The sequence below is a fragment of the Cottoperca gobio genome, chromosome 1 (assembly GCF_900634415.1).
Source record: "Cottoperca gobio chromosome 1, fCotGob3.1, whole genome shotgun sequence".
Lineage (NCBI taxonomy): Eukaryota > Metazoa > Chordata > Actinopteri > Perciformes > Bovichtidae > Cottoperca > Cottoperca gobio.
The window spans coordinates 11682819-11706865 of NC_041355.1; the positions used below are offsets into that span (position 1 = coordinate 11682819).

General features: G+C 38.4%; 4 protein-coding genes across 4 annotated transcripts; 1 reads left to right on the top strand and 3 right to left on the bottom strand.

Annotated features, from left to right (window-relative positions):
• Window positions 1–222: 222 nt before the first annotated feature.
• On the bottom strand, window positions 223–7970 carry LOC115014487 (serine hydrolase-like protein). Its single transcript, XM_029441372.1, has 15 exons — window positions 7808–7970; window positions 7528–7648; window positions 6898–6972; window positions 6667–6723; window positions 6345–6488; window positions 4316–4429; window positions 4135–4176; window positions 3587–3606; window positions 3400–3474; window positions 3129–3235; window positions 2391–2470; window positions 2267–2304; window positions 2063–2139; window positions 1824–1914; window positions 223–429 (listed from the first exon to the last, which is right to left on the bottom strand). Exons 4-15 carry the CDS (start codon window positions 6689–6691, stop codon window positions 310–312), a joined length of 933 nt encoding a protein of 310 aa, XP_029297232.1. The 5' UTR covers window positions 6692–6723; window positions 6898–6972; window positions 7528–7648; window positions 7808–7970; the 3' UTR covers window positions 223–309.
• A 200-nt stretch (window positions 7971–8170) lies between these two features.
• LOC115014489 (serine hydrolase-like protein) lies at window positions 8171–13150 on the bottom strand. The gene is given in 13 exon segments (XM_029441386.1): window positions 8171–8836; window positions 8970–9057; window positions 9355–9431; window positions 9559–9593; window positions 9683–9743; window positions 9745–9763; window positions 9850–9956; window positions 10712–10786; window positions 10875–10894; window positions 10972–11013; window positions 11139–11252; window positions 12537–12680; window positions 13010–13150. Coding segments are annotated over 13 exon segments (927 nt in total). The 5' UTR covers window positions 13023–13150; the 3' UTR covers window positions 8171–8704.
• Window positions 13151–15967: 2817 nt separating this feature from the next.
• Window positions 15968–21948, bottom strand: LOC115010157 (serine hydrolase-like protein). Its single transcript, XM_029434617.1, has 12 exons — window positions 21748–21948; window positions 20470–20613; window positions 19939–20052; window positions 19326–19367; window positions 19227–19246; window positions 19060–19134; window positions 17892–17995; window positions 17711–17790; window positions 17553–17587; window positions 17355–17431; window positions 17146–17233; window positions 15968–16555 (listed from the first exon to the last, which is right to left on the bottom strand). The coding sequence occupies exons 1-12, from the start codon at window positions 21803–21805 to the stop codon at window positions 16412–16414; spliced, it is 981 nt and encodes a 326-aa protein (XP_029290477.1). The 5' UTR covers window positions 21806–21948; the 3' UTR covers window positions 15968–16411.
• Window positions 21949–23160: 1212 nt separating this feature from the next.
• Window positions 23161–23846, top strand: mb (myoglobin). The gene is made up of 3 exons (XM_029434663.1): window positions 23161–23243; window positions 23348–23567; window positions 23706–23846. Exons 1-3 carry the CDS (start codon window positions 23161–23163, stop codon window positions 23844–23846), a joined length of 444 nt encoding a protein of 147 aa, XP_029290523.1.
• Window positions 23847–24047: the final 201 nt, after the last annotated feature.

The following is a 24047-nucleotide window of genomic DNA, read 5'->3' on the forward strand; positions in this document are numbered from 1 at the left end:
TCTGTGTGTCTGTCTGTGTGTCTGTCTGTGTGTCTGTGTGTCTGTCTGTCTGTCCGTCTGCCTGTGTGTCTGTCTGTGTATCTGCCTGTCTGTCTGTCTGTGTCTGTGTGTCTGTCTCTGTCTGTCTGTCTGTCTGTGTGTCTGTGTGTCTGTGTGTGTGTCTGTTGTGTCTGTGTGTCTGTCTGTGTGTCTGTGTGTCTGTGTGTCTGTCTGTCTGTCTGTGTGTCTGTGTGTCTGTGTGTCTGTGTGTCTGTCTGTCTGTCTGTGTCTGTGTGTCTGCCTGCCTGTCTGCCTGCGTGTGTGTGCGTACTATGCCCACAGCTGCTGTGAGAGCACTTTCGTCCGCAGGAAGTCAGAAACAAGTGGAGCGACAAGTTCCGGATCATTCAGATGGACGTGGTGATCGCCTGGTACCATAACCACCGTGTGCTGAAAGAGAGAAATGATAATGAACATTTGAATAGAAGTATGCAAAAGCTGCAAAGTTAGTCAATGTTTTTTTTCACAAACAGCTAATTAAGCATTGGCAAAAGTTCACTGAGGAAGATCTGTTCACTCTCATTTTGCCTTCATTAACTGTTGGTTAATTTCTGATACTACATTATTTAAACTGTATTAACAGAACAAAGTGTATTATACACTGAGGAAAGCATCCGTGCATTTATTCCCCTGAGCAAAATTTTGACACATTTTTTTTGATAAAACAGAAAGGAAGCTGATTTGGTGTGTTAACTCTTTTTGCACTTTAAGATTCACATCTATAAATATTTCTGCTTATTCTGAGACATTGAGCTCGTACTATGGTGCTACTTTTAGATCTGTGCAGCTGCCTGCCACAATAGGTTTATTCAGTGGTGGGCCATCAGGACCAGCAAGGCCTTCTCTGCTGGCCTAAACATCATCAGAATATACATTTAATTTTGATATATTTTTTCCACAAATATGTATTAAATTATTAACCAATCAGATTTCGAGTTGGGGACACCGAGGCCAGCTAGCAGGCGTACGATAACGTCAGCACGTGCACGTCTTTTGATTGGATACGCACTATTGAGAGGCAGAGCTATGCAGAGCTAGCAAACTTTGAACGAGCTAATTTGTGTAGATTTCTACAAGCTGGTTTTTTTCAACCCACAATGGCTGAAGGAGGAGAAGAGATCGATTTGGTCGCAGATATAATTACAACGACATTTTCAAGACGAACTTTTCAAGAAAAGAAAGACATCGTGAGAAGAGAAATGCCAACCCAACGCTAGCGAGCCTATCACAGCCGGGAAAAGGGTTTGTCCGCCACTTTCAAATCACTAACTACGAGCGGTACCCCCGGCTCACAGCCTGCGAGAGGCTCTGCACATTGTACTGCTGGGAATGCCTGCTATTTACAACTAAATGTTTCGTAAATATTAATATAACTCTGTTGTACTTGACTATGTTAAGGTGATGCAACGCCCGGTTATACTGCGTTTCTGTCTAAATGTATGGTGTCTAGAGCCATGGCGTCATAATGATGGTATTAAGAGGTGGAATAATTCAGGTAGGACTGTGTAGGACATCACTGAAGGCCTAGGTGGGACATGTACGGCCCGCCACTGGGTTTAATGTACCAACACACAGAAACAAAACAGTGTTTAAAACACAAACTTGTTTTAGGCTACATGTTGGTGCATGGTGTCTGTCACACACGTCAATGACATGAATGCAGTTCAATGTATGATTTTTAATGTCTAGTTAACCTTCCCCCTCCTGGTAGTACAATGGTTAAATAACCAAAATAAATCTTTCCTGCATGTATTTAGATTTTTTTCTCCAAGATTTAAACTCACATTTTTGTCACGATATTCTTTGACAAGTACGGTGGCAAATTTCTGTGGGTATGGTTCTGGATCAGTTTTTGCACCAAAGCCTTTGTCCGCTCTGGAAAAACAGAGATTTGATCATGTTTAGTAGGATATTTATTAAGGCACAATAAATTATTTCATTATGACGCACAAGGGGAAGTGAGACTAACAGGAATAAAATGATAATGCAAACATCTATTTTAGTGTAGTGATCAATATCTTACAGAACGACTAGAACAGAGGCTTGAATCCTCGACTGCATCTCCAGACTCTGCTCCAAACTGATGCGCATTATATTTTTCTGAAGACATAAAATAAAACACATGTACGGTACAAGATGAATGCCGAACGTCTGCCGTAGAAAATACGAGTTAACAGAGAGGAGGTGACTGTGGGGGAAGGTTTGGGAGGTTAAACTTGTGACTTACAAAATTAACTCGCAGGTCTCTGGAGAACACAAATCCTGCTAAAGAGAAACACATTCAGCTGCCAGCAGATGAGAAAGCAAAGTGAGATTATTCCTCTCTGAGAGAAGAAGAGATAAAGACGTACCTCCTTCAACTTGAACCAGACCTCGCTCTAAAAGGATGTGCACCGACTGTTCAGACAGAGTCGGGTTTGCAGCTAACAACCTGAAAGAAATAAAACACTTTAGCCAACAGCTGACTTTAGTAGTATACTAGAACTCTAAGAGCCATATTTTATTTGGGTCTGTTTTATCTTTCTGTGTGGTTTGTTATTGTATTTTCTAAGAGTACTCCGCACATTTAGCATCGAGCACCTACAACATTGTCGGACTCATGGAAAGTAGTTTTTTTACTCCTTAAAAAAGATAAAGAATTGATGCAGGAGAACCAGAGCTATCGTGTTTTTTATTCCGCACATTCTTCTTCCTCGTCAAAACCTGGCGCCTACTTTACCCACAATGCAACATTAACAGTTGAGTGGGAGATTTGGATATGTTTTGCTCGAGCAGAGATGAGGCGCTACAGAGGTCCGGTAAGCTCACTTCTTTCTAACTCCACATTTTAAGATTTAAATTTTATTTTTAAACTTGTATTCTTCAATGCCGACTCAAGTGACATCACTTGAGGTACTTTTTCAGATGTAACAAAGCTCCCTCTGGAGCCACACAATGTTTAATACAACTTTTTAAGACATCCAGTAATACTCCCCAACACCTGACTCTTATGTGTGAAGTCTTTTGAGTTCCCCTTTAAACACAACACGTCCTACATGAATGAAGGATTATTTCATTTGAATTGGCCATAAACTGGAGAGGTGTAGTACCTCTCAACTGCCTTCTCATAAGTGTAAACTCTTTTCTTCTCTTCTGGCTTTTTTTCATACTGCAGCATCTCATCCATCCCCTGCCGCATCACTTTGGATATTTCATTCTGCAGGAAAAAAAACATAAACCACTGAAGGGAGAGTAATGTGAAGATAACTGAGGAATAATGCAATTCTACTGCAGCAATCACAGACATTGTTACTGTTAGATCATCTTCCCTCCAAAGGCTTGTCATATGCAAAATAGGGAGAATAAAAACTGTTGAATTACTTGATCTATAGGGAAGAATCCATACGAGTCCAGCAGTACAAAGACATCTACCATCTCAGGGTACAGTGCACTGAACTGTGGAAAACACAATATGGGCCATAAGATACCATGCTAGAAAATCCAGGAAATGATTCCCTGCGTATTGTGTGACAACAGTGATAAGTTGCATGCAATGAATCTTAGTTACCATTGCAGCAATGTTGCCACCTTTAAGAGAGGGAACACATGATCATGCTCAAAGTTTTAGACACAAGTACTTTTTTTTGTTATTGACTTATTTTCAAATGGATTCTGGCTTTGTGAGGATTTTAATCATAGATCAATCTGTTGATACGTTGTTTTTTGTTTAATCAATTAGTCATTTAATCTGTAAATTGATGTCAAAAAGGGAAAAATGGAAAAGGGAGCAAATCCTCACATTTGAGAAGCTGGAAATAGACAATATTTTTTTAAATAAGTGACTTAAATGTTTAATCAATTACCAAAATAGTGTGTGATTGATTAATCGATTAAATCACTTATTTTTTTACAGCATTGTTGGATTGATCACTCGACACACAACGCAGTATAATTACACCCCAATGGCAGATTTAACCAATTGGACCTCATTTTAAAGTCGTTTTAAAGAAACATTTGCTCCCTTGTATTTGCTGTTTTATGGTAGAAGATGTGAAGATGCACAGTGTCATATGTGAATCAGGTGTATTATGTTTATTTTGTTTTGTCTGCACTCACCCAGACTGTGGCCTATGATGGAGAATGTTTTCCACTGGAGATCTGTTGGAGTTATTTCATAGAAAACACATATCGATTGAATCCAGTTTGACTTACGGCTGTACTCCACAGAGATGCATCAGAGTCCTGAGGAGATTCAAAACTCTTCATACAATCATAATTTGTGTGAAACTTCGCTCACCATCAACGATTCTGCGTACGTCCGCCACGTTTAAAGGTAATGTGTAAAAAACTCCAGGAGGACGATGGGAGGACAAACCGTGACCTGCCAGGTCCACCGCCACATATCTGCACTCTGAGAGGAAGTAGAAAGAGAAATGAAATTATCAAAAAGCCAGTGGAGTGGAAACCCCAACAGGCTTCAGTCTTAAACTGTAATAACTTGATGATCCTCCGACTTTATATCTAGCACCATCATGTCATTATGTCCTACTTTGGTTTGTGAATAAATTCCTGCAAAACTAATGACATCAGCCTAAGATGAACTTTGTGTTTAACGCTAATTAGCAAATACTACCTTCATACTGTATACAACATACTAATCGTCCCAGTATACTGTTAAATAGCATTTAATATACAAAAATAACATCATTTTATACTTATGTGTGTGCACCGTTTTGAAAGATGCCTAAGAAACATCAAAATGTTTTTCCAAAGCTTCTATACTTTTTTGGAGTTGTATCATCCCCTCTTTCCAGCTGCTGCTGCATTTCCATTGAGCATTGCAAGTGTGTAAGTGTGTAGCACACCCGAGACGTCAAACATATTTAGTATGTATACTCTCTGCTTGGAATGTACTTTAATATTACAGTTGAGATTGTTAGTATCTACAAATACCTCGGCACAATCATCGATGAGAAACTGCGTCCAGAGCACAACAAAGACTTAACAGAGGATTCTAAACTCCTTTAATGTGTTTTACAGATATGTTATTAAAACGGTTTAACTTTCGTTCTGATCTGCTGGTTTGGGAATCTTAAGTTGAGGAGTAAATGCTCTATGTTATAAAATAATATAATGTAGTAAAGTTAATCACAAACATTCAGCATATTGATTGTTTCCATATTTAGTGTTAAAGTTTGTGTCTGTTCAAACTTGTAATCTGAAAATTATGAGGTCAGAGCGGAAAAGTACCATAAAATCACTATGGAAACCCCCACAGCATGACGAGTGTTATGTAAGGGAAATGGGAGGATGAATATAGTCCCCCAATCTCCAATAATGAGGAACCTCTGTTCCTCATTATTGGAGATTGGGGGAAGAGTATGGAAGTGTAAGTGAAATGTTTCGCTCGTCGGACTGGACTCTTAATAGTTTCCCAACTGTACTGAAGTTTCGGTGTTTGGAAGAGACTTCTTCCTCCGACATAAGACAAACAGGGTTCCTAAGCTCAGGATCTCCAGAGCTCAAGGGTCCTTTATTCTCAAGGCAATTTCTGCCATTATCCATGAAGTATAGTCCAACTTTCATTGTGGCACTTTGTACTACTTGATGTTTGATATTATTTGTTGTTTAAAGTGTTTTTGTTGCCGTCGTATGTACAGTATACGTTTCTTCCAGGTTTTTGCAGAATTGCCCTCCAGGGACAATAAAAAATGTAGTGCATTGAATTATGTTGTCAATTTTGATTGTGTGAACCTTGTGTACATAAAAACCTGCTTAAGACAGTGTTGAGAGTGGGGAGCAGGGGAAGGACTCAAACACAGATAAAAGATGAGGAGGCAGCAAGAACGATGATTTAATGTAAATATTTTTCAGACGTTGAGTCCAAAAGACACGTGGGAAACAGCAGGCACAGTAACAGTACTCCAAACAACAGATGAAGACAAACAACAAAGTGACTTGGCAAGTATATGTAGAGACAGACTAATTGGGGGGAGTGAGAACTGGTGAGCAGGAGGTCAGGTGACTGCAGGGCTAATGGGGAACAGGTGAGACTAATCAAGGGTGAAGACAATCAAAATTGGCAGGAAAACACACAAAAGGCAGGAAGTGATCTGAGACAAGAGGAGAGCTGATAAGAAAAAAAACAGGAAAAACATGAACATGAATGAAAGACATGAAACAGAGGAAACAAACATGAACTCGGAGCAGTTAACATTATGAGAGACTCAGTGGGTAGTGTGGATTTAGTCTTGTTAAAATGGGGTTACAAGATGGTGGGTGAGTCACAGAGTTTGATTATTATCCTCTATTCTGTCATGGTTTACCTTTGGGTAGAAGGGGAATGAGGGTGTTGAATGTGCCACAGTTGTCAGCCCAGCCGTGCAGGCAAAGCACAGGACGACCGTGATCAGGACCCCAAACCTTCCCTCTGATCTCTCCCCATGGGACCGGGACAGAGAGCTCTGAAACTGGACACATTACAAAAACAACAGAACACATCAGAAAACCGCTTAAAAACAAGGATCTGATAGGTGTTTACTGTTAATATAGATTCACAACATGCAGGATTTAACTACGTCATGACCTCTGAAAGCAGTAAATGTTTAACCTCCACGTGGCCAGTGTGAGGTCATTGGGTAAAACTACCTGCTTGTTGCACTGTCGATGACATTTCAGCGTCTGGGGATCCTCCGGTTTATGTCTCTGACAAATGAAAAACAAATCCTGAGTTGTGTTTGACAAATTAAACATGACGGTAAACTCTGACCTTTGGAACATGAACATAAATATTTTCTGTAACCAATGATTTCATTGGATATTCATAATGAGGGGCTGCTGTTATGGCCAATCATCTTACACTGCAGAGGCGGGTCTTACCTTAAGGTGACAACGCTCCACTTTCCATCTTTTGTTCCCTCAGTAACTCCTGTCAGGCAGTCACCTGCACTTAATCTGCGAAAGAGGTGCCGGGTAGTTTTTGAATTTGAAAGGCATCAATAAAGTTTTATTCAATTTATCAATCATACATTTATTTGTTGATAATATTTAGTATTATTAATCTGAATTTGCAAAGTAATTAAATGTATCAAATATATGTAGAGGAGTAAAAAAGTACAATATTTGCAAGTATTGCAGAAGTATAAAGTAGCAGAAATTGGAAATACCTTAAAATTGTACTTAAGTAATGTATTTAGTTACTTTCCACCACTGTTTAAAAGTCAAAGATAAACTTACATTATCTATTTAAAGTTGGGTTATGGTCTGCAAGAGGAAAACTGGTTTTGTCGTTAATGTGCACAACATATTTTTCAGCATATTGACAAGAAGCAGAATATATAGAAGTGAGGAGGGATTAACTGCACAAAGGCCTCAGAGGTCAACCATCACAACGTGGTGCAATGTCCAAAGCAGACAGTCACTTACAGCCGGGGATGTGATAAAACATGAAGCCAGATTGAAACGAGAACACAAAGAAACTGGAAATGGATTCTGTAAATTGAACATTACCTGGTGGCTCGAGGGTGTTTCTCAGACTGAAGGGTTTAAGAGATCGGGCTGTAATCATTCGTGTTAATTATCTCCACTTCTGTGCAACAGAACACCTGCAGGTTTTCACACCTTTGGAAGACTGTCAGATTAAATATAAAAATGAAAGCTCTGAATTAGAAATTACGCTCATTTGTGGTCTTGAAAAAGAGTTAGATGAGAAGGTTTGTGCGTTAAATATGAAGCTATATCCTAGCTTAGCATAAAGATTGTAAAACAGTTAGCCTGGCTCTGTCCTGACCTGCGCATGGGTAAGAAATAGTCCGGCACTTCATCCATGGCAAAAGCAGAATTTGTGATCGTTGGGATTATTTATTGTCCCCGACCGCTTTGAAAAAGTAAAACGGCAGAATTCCTTGTTGAGAATTCATAAATGAACCACAGGCATCATATTTTCTTTATGTTAACTTTTTATTGAAGCAAGCATGTTTGATGAAATATTCTTTTAGGCTATAAAACTTTTAACGTCAAGGGAAAGGAGCAAAGCGACGGTCATCTATAGACTAACTCTGTCTTCTTCTCCGTGCACTGAAACAGTGATTCTGCAGTGGTGACTTCACACTGATGGGTGGAACCATAGGCGTACATTTATTTTGGGGGGGGGGGGGGGGGGGGGGGGGGACGCTGGGGACACGTCCCCCTCAGTATTTAAAACATGTGCATTTGTCCCCCAATAAAAACATGAAAACAGGACTTTTATTACGCCAAAATGCAAGAACGCAACTTAGACACAACAATGCTTCCTGTAAAGTAGGTGTCGGTAGAATGTTTCTCAAAAGCAACGGTTGCAATGTGAAGAAAGAAGATAAGGCATCGTTGCAAGGTTGAGGCAGGAAGTATCATAACATTTCCGCCATAAATTAATGCAGAAAGGGCACAAATTGGTGCATAAAAATGTACAAGACTAAAGGAAATTAGATGTTTGATGCTCAACATTTCTTGGGGACTGACCCACATATCGCTGCTTAATGTATATAAAACAAAGCCTATGCCCTTAGGCACGTTCTGATTCGTCAATAAAGTTTTATAAATAAAAATATACCTAAAGCTCTTTGCTCAGCATGAAACGTCCCGTCCCACCAACTTGTTTCAACAGGAATGTCACATTAAGAAATAAATGACAGAGTGTGTTTGTATCTTATAACTTGTGCTGTCCGTTGTTTGACTGGGACAACACTTTGGTTCGCAGGAGGTCAGACACAAATGGAGCCACGACTTCGGGCTTGTTCAGATGAACGTGATGACCGCCTGGTACCGTCACCACCGTGTGCTGAAACCCACAGAAACAGATATTAACTACGGTTACATAGAATCAATAACTACTTAAGATGTTTAAATATCACGACAAAACCACCTCAAACTTTTTGATTGTATTTTCATTCTGTTCCAAGTTGCAAACTCACATGTCTGTTCTTTAAGCCTTGGAGAAGTGTTGAGGCAAATTCTCCTTGAGCTGGTTCAGAAAATATTCTATTGAAGCCTTTTTCTGATCTGGAGAAAGAGATTTTGAACATACAACGTGAGAATAGATCATATACTGTAGCATGAAGAGTATGTTATTGATAGAAAGCATTTACATAGACTGAGATTTGTGACTTGCATACATTTAAAAAAACAACACATCAGTGGGGTGGGGATATGAGTTTCACATTGTGAGCTGTATTTGTCAGGACTTTAGCTACTGTACGTCAGTCAGCTGTTATAAATGTCTCTGCTGTCACAATGTCATACTACAGATATAAAATGATAATGCAAACATCTATTGTAGTGTAGTGATCAATATCTTACAGAACGACTAGAACAGAGGCTTGAATCCTCGACTGCATCTCCAGACTCTGCTCCAAACTGATGCGCATTATATTTTTCTGAAGACATAAAATAAAACACATGTACGGTACAAGATGAATGCCGAACGTCTGCCGTAGAAAATACGAGTTAACAGAGAGGAGGTGACTGTGGGGGAAGGTTTGGGAGGTTAAACTTGTGACTTACAAAATTAACTCGCAGGTCTCTGGAGAACACAAATCCTGCTAAAGAGAAACACATTCAGCTGCCAGCAGATGAGAAAGCAAAGTGAGATTATTCCTCTCTGAGAGAAGAAGAGATAAAGACGTACCTCCTTCAACTTGAACCAGACCTCGCTCTAAAAGGATGTGCACCGACTGTTCAGACAGAGATCGGGTTTGCAGCCAACAACCTGAAAGAAATAAAACACTTTTAGCCAACAGCTGAAGATAGAGACAAAGTTATTAGTCATCTGAAATTAATCTTTGTAAATAATACCTCTCAACTGCCTTCCCATACGTATAAACTCTCTTCTTCTCTTCTGGCTTTTTTTCAAACTGAAGAATCGCATCCATCCCCTGCCTCACTATTTTGGATATTTCTTTCTGCAGGAAAACAGACAGAAGCTACTGACAGAAGAAGGAAGTAAAGCAAATATCTTTTGTAATAGAGGAGATGCAGTGTATGAATATAAAGATGAGATGGTAATGAAGAGAATTGCCAGTATTTAGCCGGTGCTTGACTCACATACGGGCTCAATTGATTGTTTTGGCTCCCTTTAATTATTATCCAACTCTCTCAGTCAGCAATGCCCAAAAACCATTGCTTCTAGCCAGAGTTTAATCCCAAACCTTAAACCTTTGCAGGCAAAACACGCAAGCAAGCACATTGTTTGCAACCGAATCAAACATACGAACCAATTTAACATTATTCAACCGTTTGAAACCGAAGAACGCAACGTTACGTAATGTCATCCAACCTGCATGTGCTACCATGTGACCTGACTTGAAGGTGTGTTCACAGCGTTTCCACAAAATAACCAAGAGCAGCCGATTCAAAATACTCTCCATAAACTACTACTGAACATTAAGAAGGTAACTTAACTTAGCCCTTTGAGATGACAAAGTAATCCCTTTGATATTTAGTTCATTCTCAGCTAAAAGGAAAATAGAAGAATGTTGAAATAATTTTCCAGAGCATTTCACTTTTTCTCTCATCTCTCATCCGGGACGTGTGGGAATTGGGAACAAGACTGAACAGAAAGAAGAAAACACAACGACACTGAGTGGCTTGGCATTTAATCACTAAACTATTCAAGTTTCACAGTGACTGTAATCTGGGGAGCCAAAAGGATTCATACTGAATTTGTAGGTAGGACTCCGAAACCGTCCAGAAGCACGAGAGCATCCACCATCTCAGGATACAGTGCACTGAACTGTGGAAGAGACAATTTGGACCACATGATGATACCACGTACAAAAATAGTCTCTGTGTTGTGTGGAAAAGAAAACAATGACACTCACCATTCCAGCAATGTCACCACCTGTAAATAAAAAGAAGCTGCATGTGATTTGCACTTTAAATGACTTTGTAGCAGAGCTGCTCTAAAGATGCACTCACCCATACTGTGGCCGATGATGGAGAAGTTCCTCAGCTGCAGAGCTGTTAATTTCACAGATCATCAACCAGGTTCAGTATCTCATTCACAGAACACAGATGTAGTTTTTAGTTGCTATAAGTCCTTCTGTGCTTTAATTTTATGCATATATATGCTCACACACACACACCGTCAGCCACTCTGCGTACGTCCATCACGTACTCGGATAAAGAGTAGAAATCTCCAGGAGGGCGATGTGACGACAGTCCGTGACCCGCCAGATCCACCGCCACATATCTGCACTCTGCGAAGAGATGTGTGCAACACTCACACAACACACTCGGGGGATGCGACACCAAATCCCAAACGCATGCATTACAATTTTGGGTAATAATTGATGTCATGGGCCGTGGTGCCACATTTACATATTTATAAATGGTACTTCTAAGAGTAACAACTTTGCAGAATATCTTTTATTCATGTACATTTGCAATACAATACATGCACTTCTAAAATCTGAAGAAATGAGTGATGTAATACATTAATTTAATAAGTTCACTACTCACTTCTTGAGTAGTTTTTTGTAGAGATTTTTACTCTTAATCGTGTTATTTTATGATTAATTTCACTTCTACTTGAGTCAATAGAATTATAAAGTAACAATACTTTAACTTGAGTACCCTTTTTGTTAACCCTATCCACCGCTGGCTACAGGTCCATATTTTAATAATTATTTCTTTCTTAATGGGACCGATTACAGTGATTATAGAGACATATGAGAGATATGAGTTAATATAATAGAGTTAATATGAATGAATCTTAAATCACTCATTTATTATTGGAAACTTTATTATCTATTAAATGTTGTATGCTTGCATATTCACATTAACACATTTTGTGTTGCGTTTAATTATTGTGTTGTACTTTCTATGAGAAGAAAACTTAAATATAATTAATAGATCGGAAGAACATTGTCTCCATTTTACATAATTATCATTCCAAAATTGAAAAAGCTATTTCTAGGAAACGTCCTGGAAAACTATTAGACAATTATAGACTGCAAACTACAGAATTTAACAGCATTGACTCGGGACTTTACCTGGACCTGAGCCTTTTGACTTCAAAATACTTGATACCTTTCCTCAAGCCCAAAGATTAAAAAGTATCTTATTTAAAAAATGTGCCATGAATCAATTCATTTCCTGAATCAACTAACGTTAAAGACATTCATTCCCAGCAAGTCCACACTTTATTTATTTTAACCAATCCAACAGGAGAGAACCGTGAAGCACCAACGTTACTGTTGGATCTTTTTTTTTTTTACAAATGTTAATTTTGTTAACGTACAAAAACGTTGCAGTGGTCTAAACAAAAAGAAAAAATAATTGCAGTATGCAAATGATGCAGGCCAAAATGGATGATTATGACGTGTTCAGGACTCGAAACTCAAAGTTAGCACTTTGGGACTTGTCAGTCTTGATTTGGGACTTGACTTGGGGCTTGAGTTCATGGACTTGAGACCTTCTTTTGACTTGCAAAACAATGCCTAGGTCCAATCTCTGCCTTCTGGACAGAAATAATGGTTTACCTTTGGGTAGAAGAGGAATGAGGGTGTTGAATGCACCACAGTTGTCAGCCCAGCCATGCAGACAAAGCACAGGACGACCGTAATCAGGACCCCAAACCTTCCCTCTGATCTCTCCCCACGGGACCGGGACAGAGAGCTCTGACACTGGACACATTACAAACAGAATCAACAGAACAAAACGTTAAAATCAACGACTTTCAGTGTTATTATTGTATATTAGGCAACAGGGCGAAAGAAACTGTTTGATTGATAGATAATCTGTCAGATAAAGAGAAAGCAGCTCATGCACAAGGATTTGACAGCTAGGAGAAAACTGAAACACCATTACAGGTCTATATGAGCATTAAAAAGTGATGTTCGGATGCTAAAATCCGAAAGTTGACATATATATTTGATTAGTAAAAAAAAAAAACACACAAGTGATTATTTGACTGTACACAACGAATTAAAGTCTCCACATCGTCTGACATTACCTTCTTTAGCCATTGTAGTTGATGTTGCAGTGTCTTAACACCTCGTTAAGTACGCAGCAGCACGCGCATCTCTAAACACACATAACAAACAAACCATGGTCCAAAAACCAACTTCCGTGTTGTCCGGCGCTGCAGAACTTATAAAGTAGCATGCTTTTGTTTCCCTCAGTAAGGTCTTTCAGGCTATTTGTCCCACGCAGAGATTCATTTGCCAAACTGCCAATAGACTTTTAGGAACAGTATGTATTGACCCATGTATGTTGATCTATTTTGTCTGACATATAACTAATAATAATAATAATAATAATAATAATAATAATAATAATAATAATAATAATAATAATAATAATAATAATAATAATAATAATAATATATTGAATTTATATAGCGCTTTTCTAGATACACAAAGACGCTTTACAATTTAGACACATTCAGTACAAGCATAAAAATAGACATATATACAAATTCGTACACACGAGATAAAAACAAAAGACAGACCAGAACAAAACAAAACCAGAACAGAGGGCAGTCAAAACTAGTGCAGCCATGCGATGGGGAAAGGAGTTCAGCAGGTGGGTGATGAGAGGGTGGGGTTGAGGATGATTCTGAGGTTGCAGATGTGGGTGGTGACGTTGGAGCCGTTGATAGTAAGTGAGAAGGACTGGGTGGAGTGGATGAGGGAATTTGGACCAATGATGATTATTTCTGATTTGTTGCAGTTAAATTGGAGAAAGTTTTGTTGCATTCATGTTTTAATATCATCAAGACAGGCGGCGAGGGTCGAGTGGTGCGATGGTCTTTGAGGAGAGATAAAGTTGAGTGTTGTCGGCGTAGCAGTGGAAATTGATACCATGTTGTAGAATTTGTCTGAGGGGAAGGATGTAGAGGATGAAGAGGAGGGGGACCGAGGACTGAACCCTGGGGGACACCGTGAGTGACTGTGGCGGCGGAGGATTTGCAGTGGTTTATGAAAAATTTGAGAAAAGAGTTAATTCGCTTGTTGGTGAAGGAGTTGAAGATGGTGTCCATGGGCTTGATGAGTTTATTGATGGTAGAGAAAAGTGTTTCGGGGTTGTTGGAGCCAGATTGGATGATGAAGGAGTAGTGGGTGGGAGCACTGTTGTATTGTTGTTGGTGAAGTCTGTAGGCATCCAGATTTACAGTGAGACCGGTACTGTATGCAAGTCTTTTCAGCTGACTGAATAGTGGGCGGAGTGTGTGAAGGAGACAGGTTTGGTTTTTATGGGGGCCATAATGTCAAGACAGGAGGAGAGTGTATCATTTTAAGTATTAACCAGGTGAATGGGGGAGGCGTTCGGAGTGAGGGCAGAGACCGAGAGTCAGAGATTTGGCTTTGGGGGACGATAAATATCAGGGGTTTAGGACCAGACAGTTTAAAAGCAAGGTGTTCAAATGAGGATGGGGTGAGAATGGATATAACTACCTTGTACCTTGCCTGTGAGTTTTGAAATTGTGTGTATTGACGATAGACCTTATAACATGGTATTTAGTCTACTGGCAAATTAATTAACCTTCTCGGAAATTATAAAGTTTTCTAAATCTGAATCTGAAGTATCTCTCTGATTGTATTTACCCGTATCAGTCTTTTGACATCCTCATATGTTAGTGTTCATAACATCATTAATAATTCAAAAGTCTGTCAGCAGAGCACCAGTTCTTCATCAAGTGACCCATTCTTCAGGTCAAACCTGGAAAGATGCATATTTTGATATATTTGGTGTGACTCATCTATCATAATAGGCTAGACGTAAACCAGGAGTCGAAGGAATTGCTGAACCACACCATGAACCAAAAACTTTTAACTTCTAAAGCCTTAACCCAAACTAGTTTGACTATAGTACCGTACACAAAGTAGGAAAGTTCCCACTTCCATGATTCACTTCCTGCTAAAATAATCCTTTAATTTCATTCTATGAAGTTGATGGAGGATGATAATAAATGTCTGTGATATTTTGTTTTTGAACAGTCTGCATTAGAAAAAGGTGAATCAAGAATAACACTTTTCTAAACACCTTCATAGTGATTTATTTTTTATACAACTACAACAATTATGCAAGTCAACAACATTGTTTCCATCTCCTAAATGGTAAAGGTCTGTTAGTAAAATTATAGTTTTAATGCTGTATGGAAAACAAGATATTGTGTAACAGTACTTGTTGAATCCTCGGCTCTCACTGACACTCAGTTACACTCTTTCTTCCCACAGCTCACTAACTTTTGAGATTAAACATGTACGATCTTATGCAGTCTGATAACAGCTCAGTCATGGCATCCATCTTTGCAAAGCTAATGATGTTGAGTTTTTGTATATTAAATTAAACAATTAGACATTTTGCACCTCCTTATGTATAAAAAGGGAGAACAACAAATAAAATGGCACTTCTTTGCCCCAGAGGGAAAACATTAGAAAATTGCTCAATCTGGTGGAAAATAGTAACAACTATAATTTGAAGCCAGGGCTCGAGATCAAAAGCCTGATATAATAGTATGCATGATTTTATGCTTTAATGGCCCTGGGATCTAAGATTGTGGTTTCAATGAGGACATGTCTGTCCTTAAGGGTCTGAGTTTTTTGAGTAATTTGGAGTTTTTTTCCATATATATATATATATATTTTTTTTTATATATAATATATTTATATATATTTTATATATAATATATTTATATATATATTTTTTTTTATATATATATATATATATATATATTTTTTTTTTTAAATATAAAATATATATATATATATATATATAAATATAAAATATAAAAAAACCCTAACCCTCTTCTCACCCTACTGTACCGTCACACTTCTGACCACACTAAACCCCACCCATCAGAGGTGAAAAACAGAGAAAGAACGGAAACTTTCAACCAGCGAGGGCAGAGAAAGACTTTCAGCCTGGTCTTAAGTTGCTTAGTCTTAACGGCACGTTGTCTTTTTTGTTGTTAATTCCTTTAAGTTAAATTGAATGTAAAGGACTTTGAAACTGCGTCCATGTATGAATTATAACATACAAATAAACTTGTCTTGCATTACAGACATGCATAGTTCCTAATAGAATCCAAAGTACCTGTCCAACACATGAATTATGTATGAATTATATCTATTCACTGGATTGTTGATCCGTCTCTTCATCTCATCAGACACTCCCCCTTCACTATCTTACAGACCATCGACAGTTAAACAGAGGCAGCTGGGTGTGAAACATGGCCTACATTACCCACAATGCCACTGACTCTCAACACCAATACACATCTATTAAATACATTCGATCATTTAGGAGTCCACTAAAAGTAACACGAGTTGATGGTAAGACAGCTTGTTGACAGGTTTAAGCACCAAGGTGAGTGTATGAATTAAGGTAAAACTAAACTTTTTTATGTTCGCTATAACTTTGAGGTCTGTTCATTTGTTGTTCTTGCTGGCTGAGTCAACGCTTTGTTCTGCAGGAAGTCGGACACGAGTGCAGCGACGACTTCCGGCTCATTCAGATGGATGTGATGATCGCCCGGTACATTCACCACCGTGTGCTGAAAGAGAGGCAGAGACAGTTGGACGGCTGTGAGAGATTTCAGTGTAACATTTATACAATAATTGAAACTCATCTTATGGAATTTCTTGATGTTGAATGTCAAGCAAATGTAAAGTGTTATATTTGAACTATTCTCTATAAACAGATATCTGCACCTGGATGCAGAATCTAGGCCTGTAGGCAACGGGACAAGATTCAGGTGATAATTCTCTGTAGGTACATTCCTACGAGTAACCCCTTTCCACATGGTCATTCAAAAAGTATTAGTATTCTGACATCCAAAATCTCTCTTTTGTTGTACAGCAGCTGAATTCTTTTCTTTCTTTCACCAGCTGACTTGGAAAGAGAGCCACATGAGAGACGTTTAGTTGAAGCACATCTTCTGTTCTCACTCTCCTCAGCAGCACTTGACTAAACTCCAGTATATAGGTCAGCGTTGAGGTTCACAGCTATAAAGATTTCTGCCTCTGAGACATTGAGCTCGGACATTGCAGCTACTTCTTACATCTGTACAGCCGCCTGTCTGCCTAGGACACACCGACACACACATCCACACACACACACACACACCCACACACACACACTCACATTTCTGTCCCTATAGGCCTGGAGAATTGCTGATGTTACTTTCTTTTGATTTGGTTCAATAAATATTTTCTCAAAGCCGTCCTCCGCTCTGCAAAGACAAAAGAAGAAAGAGATGAAAAACATTGTATGTATATTTAGTGAGGTACGATTTACTAGTATTGCATTGAGATTAGTACGTGTAATAAGGAAATGTGAGGTGAATAACTTACAGAATAACTAGAACAGGGGCTTGTATCGCCGACTGCAATTCCAGACTCTGCTCCAAGCTGATGCGCGCGATATTTTTCTAAAAACAAAAGACAAAACAATACAATGATTAATACCGTACACGCATTTTAAGGTCTTCACGCAACACCTGTGGGAGCGATGAAAAGGCATGAAAGTGATGAATTGGTGCAAATACCTACCAGATTAATTCGAAAGTCTCGGGTAAACGCCACACCTGCAAGAGAAAAATACATTTTATTTTTAACAAAAGAGTAAAAACGTATCCAGAGAATGAACTAATTACATATGGAGCACCTATAACAAACATAAAAACAGAGAAGAAGAGATAAAGACGTACCTCCTTCAACAGGAACCAGACCTCGCTCTAAAAGGATGTGCACCGACCGTTCAGACAGACTCGGGTTTGCAGCCAACAACCTGAAATGAATAAAATAATCCTTTTAGAAAACACTTGTACGAGCAACAAGACTGGATGAGTGGGTGTTCAGTAGTGCAACATAAATAGGAAGGTGTAACACCTCTCTACTGCGTTTTCGTAAGTGTAAACTCTCTTCTCCTCCGTCTTTTTTTCAAACGTAACCATCTGATCCATCCCCTGCCTCATCACTTTAAAGATTTCTTTCTGCAAGAAAAGAGACATAAATTATTAGGCAAGCAATTCAAAACTACTTAAAAGAATGGATTTTGCAACACAAGTCTTTGTGAAATATTGAGGAAGGCACTAATATTATATGAACGCTTAGCACGGACCCAAAGGACAAAACTGTATCCACTTTAATTACACTGGAGACGAAAAGCTTTCTTACATGTCAACAACCTGTATATTTGTTCCATTTACTCACAATGTAGAATTCATTAAACATCGTTATTAAGTTTTTTACAGTGAAAATCAGGCGTCTCAAAACAAAGATTGTCTGAGAGCAACTAGAGACGTTGCTCTCTCCGAGCAGGGAACTCCTGGAACAGTGTGGTCTTAAAAAATAGCAATCATTTTTAACTCTATAGCTGAGCAACTCGTCTTTCCTTCTCCTTTGTACCTACTGCTCTGCATGTTTAGTAGAGGGTTTCTGCAGAGTTTTAAAGAGCTTTTAATACCACATAGAACGCAATTTAACACCCGTATCATACCGGGCAAAGACAGCATGATGTAAAGCCAGTATGGACGAAATTACTTTGAATTAATTATTATAAGCCATTATTTTGTACTTTTTTGTTGTATATACCAATAATTACTGATGAAAGAGTTAATGATTGAATTAATTAATTATTTTAGTTTTGCCAAATCAACACTTTTTAATATCTTCTACGTCGCAGGAAACTAAATTCAGTGACTTTTCAAGACCTGCAGATACCCTGGGATTGTATTATGAGACAGGAAGCCATTAAAACAAATAATAATAATTGTCCACTTGTATTAAATCTGTCTGTGCTCCAGGCTTTAAGTATTTGTGACTGGTAGTTGTGCAGTTTAATGTTAAATGGTCCGATTTTGACATGAATGATTACTTCTATAGTAAAAGACTGCAGAAAGAAACAAAGTACCGGTAAGTAACAATAAATTAGGAACTGTTCTGAAGTAACTGTGTAAATAAATGCAATGATATTGATGAAAGTACATTGGATTTTTCTTCACTCTAAAACTAAACAACAAATTACAGCTCTGTAGTATGGGAAGTGTTGAAGTACCAGATCTGTAGGTAAGAATCCATACGAGTCCAGCAGAACGACAGCATCCACCATCTCTGGATACAGTGCACTGAACTGTGGAAGAGACAATAAATACCACAGTAAAGCAAAATAGTCTCTTCAGAGTCAGTATGAGAAGAGTAGCCTGTCAGGACACTGGCACTCACCATTCCAGCAATGTTACCACCTGAAATATAAAGTATATATAAATATAACATACCACAAGCATTTTAATTGCTCTCACTCTGCTGTAAAGCTGCACTCACCCATACTGTGGCCTATGATGGAGAATCTGCTCCACTGCAGGGCTGTGGGAGTAATTTCACAGATCATCAACCAGCTTCAGTTTCTCATCATCACAGAATACTGAGACTTTCATAGTGAAAGACAGCAACTGTAATAGATATCCCAATATCAATCATAGGTAAGCAATATGTAAGCAAAATCACATTAAACAAAAGTAAATGTTGATTTAAAATCTAAATCTTAACAGGAGCTTTTGACTGCAGCCTTCTTCAGATGTGTGTCTGTTGTCATGGAGATCAGTGGCTGTAAGATGCGTTTGACAGCTTGACCTCGAGTTAAGATGCTATTTTTGTCGAGGCAATCAGGCAAAACTCTTCAAATGTGTAAAATAAATCATTAATTAACTAAATAACTCTAATAACATTAGAATCTGCTCAGAATCCTCCATTTATGTTCAAATGTTGTTCATATAATGAAGATACGTTTCCACTGAAAGTCAACAACCAATAATAATGACTTATCACCCAGCGCCAGGCCGCACTATGTCGCTGCAGAGATCTAACTTGTTGCATGAACAAACACCGAAATTGGATTTGAATTAATCATGTCTTGTAATTTCTGTAACTCACACACCGTCAACGACTCTGCGTACGTCCATTACATACGTTGGGAAAGAGTAGCAAACTCCAGGAGGACGATGTGACGACCAACCGTGACCTGCCAGTTCCACCGCCACGTATCTGCACTCTGAGAGGACGCACAGAGAGAAGAGCCAGGCTAACTGATGTGCATAACATCATTCCTATATTCCCAGGGAAAGTGTGACTACTGATACGAATGAACATTGTAAGAGATTGGTAAGGGCTAGCTTCACAGGTCCAGTTGCAAAAGAAGGAAGGGAGATGGACATCTCAAATGCAGTTTGAATGGTGAAAAAATCCATTCAGCCACAGTGGAGAGAACAATGTCTTAAATCAAGAAAACGGTCTTTCCACAAATGAGGGCGTACAGTGGGTCATAACATCAGTAGACTGTAAATGATTTCCACACAATGACCCAGGGAAACATAAATCATACAAGGGACATGACCCTAGGGAAAAACATCACTGAGAGCATGTGAAAGGTCTCCTTAATGTCTTAAGGTTCTACATGAACAGCAATTACCTTTGGGTAGAAGGGGAATGAGGGTGTTGAATGTGCCACAGTTGTCAGCCCAGCCGTGCAGGCAAAGCACAGGACGACCGTGATCAGGACCCCAAACTTTCCCTCTGATCTCTCCCCACGGGACCGGGACAGAGAGCTCTGAAACTGGACACATTACACACTCTGGTTTAGTGATACTCGTGAATGGCTGTTCTATACAGTATATATATATCCAAGAGCCAAAATGTGTATTTAGCCTGTGTTTAATATTATTGTTATTATTATCATTATTTGTTTAGCCTGCACACGCTCTATTTGGTTATTATCACTTCCGGCAATTGTCACCTGGGTGTGGTTTCACATTACTTAGTCTACCTGTTGAGATGTACGGCAGGCTTTTAGAAAAAAGTTTAAATATAGATCAGTTCAAAAAGATGTTTTTGAAAGTACTGGGAGGAGAAGGACTTGTCTCTCTCGGGACTGTGACGCTCGTTGTTGATGATGATGATGTTGAAGTTGTTTTAATTTATTTATACAGTTTAAAGTTATGGGGACATTAATAATAATTTCTGCCAGCTTGGCTAATTTCACCTGGGCAGGTGTAATGACAACTACAAAGGATAAAAAAACAGGAACATAAATACATAAAAACATAAAACAAAGCAAGCTTCAGGTTATTTGCATGGTATGGTGACAAACTTGATTTTCTAGTTGATTGTTGTTTTTGTCTCTGTTGACACATGCTGGTAAAGGTAAAAAGTTAAGATATACTATATATATATATATATATATATATATATATATATATATATATATATATATATAATAAACACTATGTTCATTATTTAAGTTATAGAAGAAGAATGACCGTATAAGTGTTTACTTCTTCCCACTCCTTTTTGAACAGGTAATATTTATGTGTTTTGTTAATGGAGAATGTGATGTACTGTATGTGTTTGCTATTTTTTATTGCTTATTCTTGTTTTGTTTTCTTATTATTTGTTACATGTTCGAAATTAATATATATCTATCTATCTATAAAGTTTGTGACCAAATGTATGTTTGCATCTATCTCTTCCTATTGGCTGTGTGTCCAGTATTATTATTATTATTATTATTATTATTGTGTTCAATAAAGAGCATTAGTTTTAAGTTGCCTCACACAAGCATTTATATATCTACGAACAACATCTGCATTGAAATGACATGTAAACACGATTGTCAACTTGTCTCTCTTCTGTAAAACGCTATAATGGTAATAAAACAAACATGTGTCTCACAGACAGATTTATTGTTTACCTGCTTGTTTCATTGCACTTGTATGGAGGTGTCTGAAGCCTTTCAAAGCCTGCAACATGTCGGAGAACACCGCTGATGAACAACCGACGTTATTAAAACCTATAAAAGTAAAAAATACATAAACACTTAAATACTTTAACAGCCTTTTTGACGGTCACTGCTGATGTTTTCCGGGTATTGAAAAACCACGTGACCCAATCTGAGGATACTATTGCATAAACAGACACGTGAGCTACTGTTTGGACCAATCAGCGTTAAGAAGAGGAGGGGCTTATATTACAGAGACAGTTATTAGATAATTGACCAACTTTAATATACAAACACTATGAAATAATAACATAGTGTGCATAAGAACAATACGAGGAAACATTGACTAGAGTCAGGGCAAGGAATTCTAAGATTTTAAAATAAACATAAAGAGTGCAGGAAACTGTTGAATGGGAAAGAGAAGTAGTACCGTACTTGAGACTTAAAAAACAGACAAAAGACAAAAATGCATAAAAAAACCCATAAAATTAAGATTATTAAAACAAATATAGATGATTTTCCCAACAATAAGCCTGGTGAAGTGGCTGACCAACCTAAAAAACAAACAAACAAACACACACACACACACACACACACACACACACACACACACTGTTTTTTTTTTAACCTTTCTAACTGATTTCCTTATTTTTAAATGAGATTATGGGCACATAATAGCTCAGTAAAATGAAGCAATACAAAGATATTCAGAGTGAAACATGATCATATCAGAGACGATGTTTACGTGGAATCAAACATTTCTAGATTAAATTTAGAGGTGTTGAAGAGATGTGCACTGAAAGAGATGTATGGGAGGACTGGAATAGTTTGGTAATAAGACAGAGGGAAGGAGAATAAAAGATCAGCTTTGAGGAGGGAGGGGAAGTCAGGTCAAAAATATTTTGGTATAATCACACCAATTTATTTATTTTTATATATTTATTACTTTGCAGGTATGTAATGTCTTTTTCAATAGTTTTATAATTTAATCTCAGAATGATTCACATTTATTGATGAAAACATTTTTGATTTAGTTTAGAAATAACCACAGAGAATTAAACTGATTAAACAGAAAAATTAATAGCTGGGAAAAAACACATTAATAGTTTGATAATTTCTTGCTCAGGAATTCAGAGTACACCGCAAATTATGCTACACCGAGGTCACTTTACAGCCTCAGTGAGGGCTGCTGAGGCGCTGTAGCCGCCTCTTTCTAGTTATGACTTGCCCTTGAACCTGACTATAAAAACGCAGGAGCAATAGGTATGAAAATTAATGTGATCAGCGAACTTTGATTTTCATAGATTATTTTGCTTCCTGTGACAGAATCTGTTTTTAATCCCAAAATCAGCGTTTTTGTGACACGTTTCTTCATCTTTTCAAATCATGACTGACTTTGACATGGTGCTGAAGTATTGGGGTCCAGTGGAGGCAGACTACACGGGCCATGGGAGTCTGGTCCTCACCCGGTAAGTTGCTCTAACAAGATAATATTACTCTGTCCTGTAGGTCAGCTGGTTCTGGACTGTAGACAGGATTTAGTAAAATTATTCTGGTTTCCTTTTCTTCACAGTTTATTCACAGAGCACCCAGAAACCCTGAAGCTGTTCCCCAAATTTGCCGGTATTGCCAATGGTGACATGCCCAGTGACGCAAATGTTTCTGCCCTCGGTGCCTCTATGCTGAAGAAACTGGGTGAGCTGCTGAGGGCTAAAGGAGACCGCGCTGCCATCATCAAACCTCTTGCCAACGATCACGCCACGAAGCACAAGGTCCCTCTTTCTAACTTCAAGGTGAGGTTGATGAACATGAGTGAATGTTTTAAAATATGCAGTCTTTTTTGTAAAATAATTTTTTGAACTATAAATTGCATCACATTTTTTGTGGCCTCTAAATTGATTTTAAAGCTGTTTGTGTGATTTTCTCTTCAGCTGATGGCCAAGGTCCTTGGTAAAGTCTTGGAGGAGAAGGCGGGACTCGATGCTGCCGGGCAGCAAGCTCTGAGGAAAGTGATGGCCGGCATCATCGCTGACATGGAGGCCAACTACAAAGAGCTGGGCTTCACCGGCTAAAGATAAAAGTCATTCAAATGTATGCCAGGGTCAGGTGACAAGAAAATGTTCCACATGCAAGATGTAAAAAAAAGTTTGATCTTCTGTAAACATGAACAAACTAATTTGCAATGAAAATAATGAATCTTTATTTGCAGCACTATTGTGTTGGATTGTGTTTAATGGTGTATGTTTATATGTTGTTGGGTGCACTCCTGTAAC

What these genes read in the sequence shown, in the direction of transcription:
- mb (XM_029434663.1), top strand. Translation starts at nt 23,161, where the DNA reads ATGACTGACTTTGACATGGTGCTGAAGTATTGGGGTCCAGTGGAGGCA. An exon ending in GGGAGTCTGGTCCTCACCCG is followed by an intron (nt 23,244 to 23,347) that starts GTAAGTTGCTCT and finishes TTTTCTTCACAG; the next exon opens with TTTATTCACAGAGCACCCAG. An exon ending in TCCCTCTTTCTAACTTCAAG is followed by an intron (nt 23,568 to 23,705) that starts GTGAGGTTGATG and finishes TTTTCTCTTCAG; the next exon opens with CTGATGGCCAAGGTCCTTGG.
- LOC115010157 (XM_029434617.1), bottom strand. Translation starts at nt 21,805, where the DNA reads ATGTTGCAGGCTTTGAAAGGCTTCAGACACCTCCATACAAGTGCAATG. An exon ending in CGTACGCAGAGTCGTTGACG is followed by an intron (nt 19,368 to 19,938) that starts GTGTGTGAGTTA and finishes TTACTCCCACAG; the next exon opens with CCCTGCAGTGGAGCAGATTC. An exon ending in AGGCCTATAGGGACAGAAAT is followed by an intron (nt 16,556 to 17,145) that starts GTGAGTGTGTGT and finishes CCTCTCTTTCAG; the next exon opens with CACACGGTGGTGAATGTACC.
- LOC115014487 (XM_029441372.1), bottom strand. Translation starts at nt 6,691, where the DNA reads ATGTCATCGACAGTGCAACAAGCAG. An exon ending in ATCGACAGTGCAACAAGCAG is followed by an intron (nt 6,489 to 6,666) that starts GTAGTTTTACCC and finishes TAATGTGTCCAG; the next exon opens with TTTCAGAGCTCTCTGTCCCG. An exon ending in CGTACGCAGAATCGTTGATG is followed by an intron (nt 4,177 to 4,315) that starts GTGAGCGAAGTT and finishes TAACTCCAACAG; the next exon opens with ATCTCCAGTGGAAAACATTC.